The following is an 11536-nucleotide window of genomic DNA, read 5'->3' as shown; positions in this document are numbered from 1 at the left end:
CACCAGAGTACTCGAGTTACCTCCCCCAGGGAAGCCGAGTTCATAGGTGTCTTTTGGTGTCGGGTAGCGGCGTCGTTTTCAATGGGAGCCAAAGAAAACTTGCAGCTTGGGAAGACAGGAGAAGTGTCTGGTGGAATCCAAGGCTGGATTCTGAAGAAAGAAGACCTGAAAGCAGTGGAGACAGTGTTCAAAGTCACTAGCCAGTGACCCGGAGCCAGGAAGCTGGATGCCCACAGAAGTCGGGTGATTTCAGGTGATCACAGGTGTCTTGACTCTTCAGACACGAGGTCCAGGAGGCATCGACGACAACCAGCAGCTGGATTCAGAGTGTCCCTCAAAGTCTGCAGCTTACTGAGGTGTTGACAACCGGATTAGAGCCAACAAGCCTTGGCAACAGCAAATCTTGTGGAATGTGAAGAAAGTCAGCGGTGCAGACCAGCAAGGTCTGAGGGACTCACCCAGCGAGGGTAAGTCAGGGCAGGCGTGGAGCAACCAGGAGAGCCCTTTGGTGTGGTAAAAAAGTCGTCAGGGGACCCACAAGCCAGCCAGCAAGGGATCGTGAAGACGCCTCATGAGGATTCACTTCACAGGAGCCCACGGTCACTCGGGACGAGGTAGGCCTCTGATTTTTGAAGGAAATCCTGCTGGATGCTTGGACCACATGTGGTCCAATGCAAAAGTTTGTAGAACATCGTGAACGGGTTGCACTTGACAATAGTGCACTGTACCCGGGTATTGCTATTCCTCATCACTCGTGGGGTCCACTTGCCTCAGGTTTTCTGGGGACTCACAATGGCTGTTGAGAAGTCAGCAAATCCACCTCCGGGGCTGCAGGGACTTCGGACTCCGGCGAGAGCGGGAAAGTTTGCGACCATTGATGCAAAGTTTTGGTGCCTGCCAAGCAGGAGAGTCACTCCTTGACTCCAAGGGAGATTCTTCAGTCTTCCAAAGGTAGTGGAACATCGAAGGTCCAGGATTCTTCTTTCAGAGCATTGTCCAGGGATATCTAGTTTGCAATGGCAAGGGTTCCCTAACTTATACTAAAAGAAAGGGAGGGTCTAGCTCTATGACCCCTCCTATGGGAGGGTCAGGGGAGTGGGTGGCTACACCCACTTCCCTTTGTCCAGTTTCGCGCCAGAGCAGGGGCAGGTAGCCCCTGAACCGGTTTGAGCTGGCATATGCACAGAGGAGCCTACTGCTCCCCCAGTGCAGGACTTCAAAGCACTCTAGGAGTGCACCCACCCGGCCCCAATACACTAAATCCTGTCTGGGAGGTGGTGACACCTCCCTGTGACAGGATGCCTATTGTTTGGCCTCCACCACTGCGAGCTTCAGTCAGCAGCCGGAGGGCAGCCAGTGTCTGTGCTGGTGGCATCCATTTTGTGATGCCAGGGCTCTTCAGGATTCTACCGTGTTTCCACAGTAGGTACATGTCTATCCCTCTAGAAGGGTGGGATCATACTCCCACACCAGTTACTGGTGTGGGGGTATGATTCCAAAGCGTTTGACACCAAACATGAAATGTTTTGATGTAGCCATCCCAAAGTTAGCATTTACCGCTAGGTTATAATGCACTTAAGAGTATATGGTTTTAACCACATCCACAAACAGCTACAGAGAATAGACTCTGAGGGCTGCAGAGGGGCCCTGCTCAGGCAGAGGCACCCACTCACATGTAAACCAAGCACCCTGCCCTCAGGATTGATAGGGCCTGCCTTAGGGGGGACTGATAGGTTTATATGTGTGTGTAAGGTGAAATATAGGAACCTATACCTCAGTGAGGAGTGCTAACACTACCTCACCCAGGCTGCAGTAGCAGGCCTGTGGTGTCAGATTTAGTCTGCTTCCCAGGGGTAGCATAATACATGCTTCAGCCCCTGGTAGGCCTGTGAAGTACCTATGCCCTTTGTACCTAAGGTACCATATACTAGGGGCTCATAAGGTACCACAGTATCCAATCACTAGTGCATCTAATATGCACTCCAAGTCATTTAAGGGAGTAAGCAGATAGACTGGGGTCATGGATAGCAGGATCCCAGCCAGACTAGTCAAAAACCATCCAAACACCAGGAAAAAAGTGGGGGCAACCATGCAGTCAGATTCCACCTTCCTACACAGGGGCACAAGAAAGCAAACAAAAATCAGTCCCTTGATTTCACCATCACTTTCCTCTCAGTGCCACCCCCTGCTTCACGACTGCCAGATAACGCCTTACACGCTCAATGCACGCCCACCCTGGGACTCTCATGCAGCTCACGATCCATCCATTCACGATTCATAATCGAATGAGCAACTCTGGATCTCAGTTGAGTGACTGCTTCTGAAGACGTCCACCCTCTCCATCTCATTTACCTTAAGTGAGGGGTTACCGGTGCCTCGTTCATTTCACGGACACATAGCTGTGTGTTCTTCAAAGAGCTTGGGGGGATGTTTTGGTGCTCACAGGGTAGGGCCAGATGGTATCAGAGGTTACTTAAGCTGCTTTTGAGGAGAAAGAGAGAGAGAGAGAGAGAGAGAGAGAGAGAGAAATATATATATATATATTATATATATATATATGTATATATATATTCAGTGAAAAAACCATAGGTTTCACACACGTTATAGTTAGCTGGACATTTTACTCGTAAAAAACCAGTGAAATTGCCCCGTTATAGTTAGTTCAGCTAACTATAACTCGCGCGCCCGCAATGCACTGCTGATGACGTCACATATTACATCACTCATGACATGGTCAGTGACATCACTCATGACATCACTGATGACATCTCAAATGACATCACTGATGACATCATCCAGTGAATGTGTGTTTTTCTGAAAATTAAATATGTTTTATACATGTATATCTCAAGGTCGATGGAAGAATAAATGGGTATATAAGTGTCTAAATGGATGATTTGTTTTTGAAAAATTGATTGTGTAACTGACTGATTAAGTGTATCATAGTGAATACATGACTTAGTGAGTAATGTTTAAACATATAAATATCTGTGACAGTCTCTCACTTTGTGTATAAGTGGCTGCATGGGTTGGTGAGTAGCTACATGGGTGTCTATATAGGTTATTAGTTGTTTTTTTGAGTATCAGTCTGAGTGTCTGCATGGTTCGGTGGGGGGTATTACGTAGTGCATAGGTGCATGAATGAGTGACTCACTGTTTGTATGTGTTGAACACAGCATGTCTGCAGGACTGTATGGGTGGATGAGTGTGTGTATGGGTGTGTTAGTGAGTGAATGACTGTCTCAATAGTGTCTTCAGGAGTAACTACATATGTTTTAAACTAGTATATGTGACTATTGTTGTATATAAGTGAGTATATGTGAGAGGGAGAGATTGAAAGAGTTCCTGTATGAATAAGTATGTGTTTCTATAAGTGATTGTTTAAAAGACTAAGTATGTGTAAGTTTCTGTAGAAGCAAGTGTGGTGGTGTGTGTATAACTGTATATGCAGGTGAATGCATGTTTGATTCTTTGTTAGCATGAGTGACTATGTGTGTGAGTAACTCTATGGATGAGTGGCATAATGTAACAGGATGTGTAGGTGTATGAGTACATATGATGAGTGAGTACATGTATGAGTGACTGTATAGGACTGTTGGTGAATGAGTGGATGTGTATGTGGATCTTAGAATTACTGAAGAGGTTGTTGTAACTGTTATTGGTATGTCCTTTTTTTTTGAAAATTTTAGTCTCTATTTTTGAATGTGTGTGTCAAAGGTTATATTAGGGTGAGAGGAGGTCTGCCACTTTATCACAAGGATGATGTCATCAGTGATGTCATCAGTGATGTCATTTGAGATGTCATCAGTGATGTCATGAGTGATGTCACTGACCATGTCATGAGTGATGTAATATGTGACGTCATCAGCAGTGCATTGCGGGCGCGCGAGTTATAGTTAGCTGAACTAACTATAACGGGGCAATTTCACTGGTTTTTTACGAGTAAAATGTCCAGCTAACTATAACGTGTGTGAAACCTATGGTTTTTTCACTGAATTTCTAAGGTTTTTTAAATGCTAATTCCTAACTATAACGTGTGTGAAACCTATGGTTTTTTCAGTGAATTTGCAAGGTTTTTTAAATGCTAATTCCTAACTATAACGTGTGTGAAACCTATGGTTTTTTCAGTGAATTTGCAAGGTTTTTTAAATGCTAATTCCTAACTATAACGTGTGTGAAACCCATGGTTTTTACAGTGAATTTGCAAGGTTTTTTAAATGCTAATCTCTAAATATTTCGTTTTTGAAACCTATGTTTTTTTCTGAGAATTTGTATGGTAAGTTATGTATTTTTAATTAAAGATATTTTTTTTATTTAAATAAAATTACTTTATATTCATTTATATATTATCTGTATTTTTTTATAAATTATTTTTTTAAATAATTCAATTTGGATATTTATTTTTTATAATTTTTTAAATTCTTTAATGTCCTCTTTTTTTTTTATTTATAATTTCTTGGGGTGCGCGCTCTGAGCGCGCTCCTAGTACTATTTCGTATGTTTTTTATGAATTCCGGCGTACGTTATTTACGTACGCAAATATACTTGTTGGTGCGCGCTGGGAGCGCGCACCCAGTACGTATGCGTACGTACGTACGCATGCGTACGTACGTACGCATGCGTCCTACGCCCTCGACGCGGTTTACTTCCGCATACGCTAAAATTACGCGCAATAACGGTCGCGTATACGCGTGTTAAACGTATGCGCGCTAGGTGCGCGTATATGACGTATGCACCTGCGCGTTTACGCGTTCGTGCATACGTCATCACGGGGTGCGCGCTCGGAGCTTGCGCAGTGCGCGCACCTCGGGTTTATACATAATAAAACAACATTTCTTATTGGTTATCATTACTTTCAGTTTCTAATTGTTTCAATACCACACCCAATCCCCTCATGGCAAGTCATGTGATCAAGAATCATCACTTTTGATTGGTTTGAAGTACTTTCTGTTCCAGATTCTTCCCAAACCACACCTACTCCCCTCATTATTAGTTCTGATTCCTTTGGAGAAGGAGCTATTCTGTTGTTGAGAGACAATGGCTGAACAGCAACCTACTTCAGACAGTGAGCAGGACACTCTTGAGAGGCAGAGGAACAGGAAGCAGAAAGACAGCTTTATATGGCAGTTTTTCACTTTTCCCAAGAATGAGAAAAAGGTAAATGCACCAAAAGTTACTTGTTTACTTTGTGGCAAAGTCTTATCTCGTGGGAATCCTAATAAGAAATATTCTTTTAGCATTCACACTATGTTAAGACATGTTGACAAAATGCACCCAGTATCTTTTCGTCGAGCTTCTGAAGAAAACTCTTCACCTGCTCAGCCGACGACATCAGCAGCAGCTCAGCCGAGCACATCTTCGGCAGCTCAGGGGAGCACTTCAGCTGCGGTGGTGCCTTCACCTGTTTCTTTACCTCTTGTTGGTCCACCTTGTTTGGCGAGGTTGTCTACACGGTGCACTGATTGCGGTTCACTTATTTCTGTGGGGGAGACCAGTCTTGATCTCCTTCAGAGAAAATTTGATGCACATTCATGCACTAGGCCATAGATTTTTTTTTCATTTTTTGCGTTTTTCTCTTCCTGTTTCCCTCCATTAACTCAAGGGCTCTTTTAAGAGCCACTTATAAACTTAACCAAAAATTTTTTTTTTTTTAAATTTTTTTTTAAAATTTTTTTGAGGTGCGCGCACCCTGCGCGCACCCAAGTTTTTTTTTTTTTTTTTTTTTTTTTTTTGAGAGACTCCCCCTTTTTCCTACTAATGCAACTGTGAAATCACCAGAGCAAAATGCAACAAATCTCTTCCTGTAATTCCTATTTGCACACAGAGTCATGTTTTCACATTAGTCACAAAACGAAAAATCTTTGCCAATTTGAATGCACACTTACTGCTCTTTTTTGTTGGCAAGTGAAAATCACTTTTACAGACTGACACATTATGAATCCACTTTTCACATTTTTTTAAATGCACATGTCCAGACTGCATTTTCAGACCACAAACCATGTGTATGCTGGGTGACTGCCTACACTCCAGCAAGGGCAACCAGCCTTAGTGATGCTGAATGTATTTGTATTACAGACTGAAACCTCAAAACCCCACAGCACATTATCAGAGCCAGGACCTTTGTTCTCTACACCTCTCTCCACTCAGCAGAACCAGATAATGGCAATCTTTCCCTCTATTGTTCCACACATATAGATGTTAATTTCAAATCACACTGCTTCCCCCTTTTTTACAAATGTAATCACACATTTCTATTGCTTGAAAACCAACCCTTTTCCAAAAGTACCCTTCCCCCAACTTGACTTCTGCCTAGTACCCTTCCCCCAACTTGACTTCTGCCTGCTACCATGGCAACAGCTCATGGAACACTGCTGTGTGGAGTTAGGTCAGAAGTTCGCCACACAATGTTTCAATTCCACAGAGCAAGAGTGCTTGACTTTTCAAACCTTACAGCAAATCCATAGTACTGTTCTTTGGTAACACATTTTTCTGAACCAATACAAAACATGCTTCTATTAATTTACACATACAGCCTAGTTTTTAGTGTAGAATGGTATGAAACAGCCAATCAGTTCTTTTTTTTTTATAAAAAATATGTATGCCTCCCATTCCCAAACTGTCTTTCATTTCTTTTTACCATTCTACTGAATTACACCTCCTGAGTGCATCCAGATCTCCTTTGAAGATGTTCACAGTGTGGATTGTAGGACACAGCTATGTCTTCTGGAGTGAAAAATTTGCAGAGAAAAGAGGTATGGTGAGAGACCTTGCTTTGCCAAATGTAGACATCAAGTGGATTGGTCAGAGAGGGTTAAAGTGGCACCAATTAATGCCTTTGGTGAAAACCTTTCTACATCTCCCACAGCCTAACCTTATTATTGTGCACTGTGGTGGTAATGATCTAGGCACTTTAACTGGGGTAGGTTTGGAAATGCTTATTAAGGACACCTTTGTGCAATTGATGTCGCTTTTTCCTCAATCTGCCTTTGTATATTCTAACATATGCCAAAGGCAAAAGTGGAACTGGTCCAACCAATTTTGTCCGCAGATTGACAAAGCAAGGAAGCACGTCAACAAATCTGTTTCTGCTTTCCTCCGTGACTATGGTATGGGTTCCATTTACCACAACAACTTGCGTTACGACATGCAAGACATTTATAGAGGAGATGGTGTGCACTTCAATGATGAAGGGAACAGAGTCTTCCTCTTGAACCTCAGACTCTGCGTCGGTACTTACTTGTAGGTACCGAAAAACAAACAATAAACACAAGGGCTCTTTTTAGAGCCACCTTATATCTAAACACTTAAATGCAATTTTTTTAAAAAAAAATTTTTTTTTTTTTTTTTCCGGGTGCGCGCAGGGTGCGCGCACTCGGCGATATTTTTTTTCAAAATATTATTCTTTTTTTTTGCCCTACAAGGTCCTACTTTGACCCCCTTACAATGCCTACTGGGTCTATTTCTTCCCACTCTTCCCCCTTTTCAAGTGCTCCCCCTTTGTTTATCACCCCCTCTTTATGCGATAGACAAAATGGCGGCCGCCGCTTCCTGACTTCCACCGATTCGAATGTTTACTAAGATCTAACAACCAATCAGAATTGCGCTCGCGCACGGCAAGGTGCGCGCACCCAGCGCGCACTCTGCGCGCATACAGATATATATATTGATTCAAAGGCTATTTTCTCAGAATCTACTGAACAGATTTACACCAAACCTACAAAAGGCACTTCCTTGACCTAGGGACTACCTCTCTGCCAAATTTTGAGTAATTCTGTTCAGCCGTTCGGGCTGTAGCTCGTTCTAAAGGTCCTATGGAAAAATGCATGGGAAAAACGCGTTTTGGGACCCCCCTTTTATCTCAGCCCCCGCTTGACGGATCCCCCCGAGACTTTCAGGGTAGGAGCGGAGCGTAGCGCCCCACCTATTTTGAAAAATTCGCGAGGATTCGTCGACCGGCGCCAAAGTTATTCAAAATAGAATGTTGAGGTTTTCCTATGGAAACGTGGTCCTAACTATAACTACCTACTGGCGACCGCCAGTAGGTAATGTATATATATATATATATATATATATATATAGAGAGAGAGAGAGAGAGAGAGAGAGAAAGAGAGAGAGGAGGAGGAGAGAGAGAGAAAGAGAGAGGGAGGAGAGAGAGAGATAGGGAGAGCGAGAGAGAGAGAATGAGAGAGAGAGGGGGAGGAGAGAGAGAGCAAGACATAGAGAGAGAGAGAGAGTGAGTGTGTGCATGCACATGTGTCTGTGAGTGTGTGTGTGCATGTATGTGAGGGTGTGTGTGTTTGTGTGTGTGTGTTGGTATGTGTGTGTGTTTACGTGTGTGCATGTATGTGTGTGTGTTTGTGTGCATGTGTGTTGGTGTGTGTGTGTGTTTGTGTGCGTGTGTGTATGTGTGTGTGGTGGTGTGTGTGGTGTGTGTGTGTGTGTGGGCGTGTGTGTGTGTATGCATGCGTGTGTGTGCATGTTAGGTACAGTAATAAATCCCTGCATGTCTTCTGTTGTGTCTGTTGAGCGCATGTTATAAGTTAGCTATCTGTCGGGCCTTAGTTTTTGGAGTACCAATAGTGGACGTGAAACAAATAGCTGAGTTGCAGTCTGAGGGTCATTTGCACACCTCGGTGGAGCACGGCGAGGAACAGATAAGTCTGGGGAGCGCCATGTGAAGGAGGTGACACGTGTGTCCTGCATGACAACATGGAAACGGCTGTACCATCATGTAGAACACCTGCAAATACCTCGGAGTAAGCTTTCAATGGACATTTCACATCCTTTGGTTTGCTGGAGGGTACACCCATTTTTCTGTGGTCTTAGATGATTATTTATCCAAAGGTTTCGAAAATGTGTGTGCACGGACTGTTCTTAATTTCATACAAGACGTTTTCACTACACGGGTACACCAATGAGATCGTGACAGCCAATGGGACACCGCTTGTGTCAGCTAAGGTGATGAATGTCCTTGAGTTCATCACTTAAAGACTTCTCTGTACCATCTCAGAAGTAACAGTCTAGTTGAAAGAGTCAACTGAGTGATGAAAGGTCAAATGCAACCAGCCTTGGCCAATGGTATCAATCGGAGGCCTTGTATGAAGGACGTGCGTGATAGGACTCGCTCCCCAAGCTATTAAGGTTGTGTCATCTTTCTCTCTTATGAGCCCAGAGGACTACGAGAGCACACTTCAGCGTTACTATGCCCTCTACAGAACAATGCATTTGCTGATGCAGCAGTTGTTGATGATGTGCACTGGTCCTGCTTCTTCGGTGTCCTGCATCTGCTGGACCATTCCCCCTCCTCATACGCGCAGGTCATTGTAGACGTTTCCATCCGCGTACTCCAACTCCTGGGAGGGACAGAAGACACCTTTACTACACATCTGTCAACTGAGATACCTTTACATCTGGTTGATCACATGATGCATGCCATATATGTGCTGCTGCAGTTGATATCACGTGTGCCTCATAACCAAGAATGTACATATTGACATCAGGTTACAGAGCAGCGCTCTGTGTGTGATCTCTGGCCGACTCAGTCGCTGGTCCTCACACCCTCTCTCCACTTGAATGGAGGGGCTGTGCAAGGATAATCCCTTCTGTGAAGTGCGTTTATGTCTTACACCTGAGACCGCCTAGCCCTAATACCCTACCCAGCATTCCCAACTGACTCTTTCTACGTTTTCACCCCGCTGGGGTCTTAATCATGTTTATGTTCCCACAACCTTGTCTTTAAGAATGTGCAGTTTACAGACAACGCGGATTCCACCATGAGCTTGGAATGAAAATGAAATTGCCCCTTTGGGGTTGTCACGTAGGGAATAGCACCCCGAGTTTGGAATGAACCTTGTTCCAAGCTCGGATCTCACTCTGGTCATGTTCTGAGCTCTGAGCTGCAGGTCTCAATCCTTGTGACCTCTTTGAGGTCCCTGCAGGGTTTGCACTTTATTAAGCATCTTATAAAGCACACTGCAACCCTCAAGGGCATCTTCTAGTTCTAGACACTGGGGCTTGCAAGGGCGTGACCTTGATCTGGGCTTACAGTCCAAAAACCCACGACGAGGGGTGGTGGGGATGGAAGTCGGAAGACTGCTTTGGTGGAAGCACCCACTGAAATCTCAGGGGCTGAGGTTGGGTATCAACACGTGTCTACACCATGTGTTGTGGACGGGTGTTCTCCTCTTGATGAGGTGAAAGAGAGATCTTTGCTCTTATCTCACTTACCGTGTACACGTGCTCCTCTTCTTGGGTCGGTGACGCCTGATCCTGTGAAGAAAGAAGAGTTGATACACCAGTCACTAAGCAAGTTCATGGTCCCAAAAAAGCATTGTTTACCCAACCTCTAACAAGCCACTGCAATCCTTCTTCTTGACATACGGTGAAGATTAGGGTAACTTCAGATCATAGTAGGCATGAACAGATGAATACAGGTCCCTTGTGATGGACACCAGCCAGATGATCATTCACTGAAGGAACAGCATGGTCATTTGGGAAGGCAGTATACAGGGGACCAGAGTACTCAAAAGCAGGATTTCAATTATTAGGACTTCGGAGTCGATCCACTGGGATACATCTCAAGGATGGCTGGTGTGGCCAATAGAGCATTCTTGGCTGGAACAAACATTGATCCCATACATGTTCGATGCACTCTCACGAGCATGAATCCCATACATGTTCTATGCACTTTCACAAGCATGGATCCTATACATGATCGATGCACTCTCACAGGCATGGATCCCATACATGTTCGATGCACTCTCACAAGCATGGATCCTATACATGATCGATGCACTCACATGACCATGGATCCCATACAAGTTTGATGCACTCTCAAGACCATGGATCCCATACATGTTTGATGCACTCTCACAACCATGGATCTCATAAATGCCCAATGCACTCTAACGAGTATGGATCCCATACATGTTCGATTCACTCTCATGAGCATGGATCCCACACATATTCGATGCACTCTCACGAGCATGGATCCCATAATTATCCAATGCACTCTCATTAGCATGGATCCCATACATGTTCGATGCACTCTCACGAGCATGGATCCCATACATGTTCGATGCACTCTCACGACCATGGATTCCATACAAGTTTGATGCAATCTCACGACCATGGATCCCATACATCTTTGATGCCTTCTCACGAGCATGGATCCCATACATGTTTGATGCACTCTCACAACCATGGATCTCATAAATGCCCAATGCACTCTCACGAGTATGTATCGTGTGCGAAGGTGGACTGATATATGCTGTCCACTTGTGTAGGAGAGTAGGATCTGCACTTATGTTGCCCCCACTTTTTTTCTGATGTTAACACTGGTTTCTGGCTATAGTCTGGCTGGGACCCTGCTAATCAGGGCCACAGCATCTCTGTTCTCTCTAAACAACTTTGAGTGCATATTAGATGCACTAGTGATTGGATACTATGGTACCTTATGAGCCCCTAGTATATGGTACCTTAGGTACCAAGGGCATAGGTACTTCACAGGCCTACCAGGGGTTGAAGCATGTATTAT

General features: G+C 44.3%; 1 protein-coding gene across 2 annotated transcripts in view; it reads right to left on the bottom strand.

Annotated features, from left to right (window-relative positions):
• Positions 1-8034: 8034 nt before the first annotated feature.
• LOC146808699 (uncharacterized) overlaps positions 8035-11536 on the bottom strand; it is a 322738-nt gene continuing 319236 nt past the window's right edge. For both annotated transcript variants that reach the window (XM_085615513.1, XM_085615514.1), the window contains exons 7-8: positions 10228-10269; positions 8035-9353 (exon numbers count right to left, since the gene is read on the bottom strand). In XM_085615513.1, coding sequence (XP_085471639.1) covers positions 9306-9353; positions 10228-10269 — 90 coding nt within the window. In that variant the 3' untranslated portion in view covers positions 8035-9305. The remainder of the gene's footprint in view (positions 9354-10227; positions 10270-11536) is intronic.

The sequence above is a fragment of the Triturus cristatus genome, chromosome 7, assembly GCF_964204655.1.
Source record: "Triturus cristatus chromosome 7, aTriCri1.1, whole genome shotgun sequence".
Lineage (NCBI taxonomy): Eukaryota > Metazoa > Chordata > Amphibia > Caudata > Salamandridae > Triturus > Triturus cristatus.
Note: the sequence above shows the minus strand (reverse complement) of the source record. Positions and strands in the feature narration are given on the sequence as shown.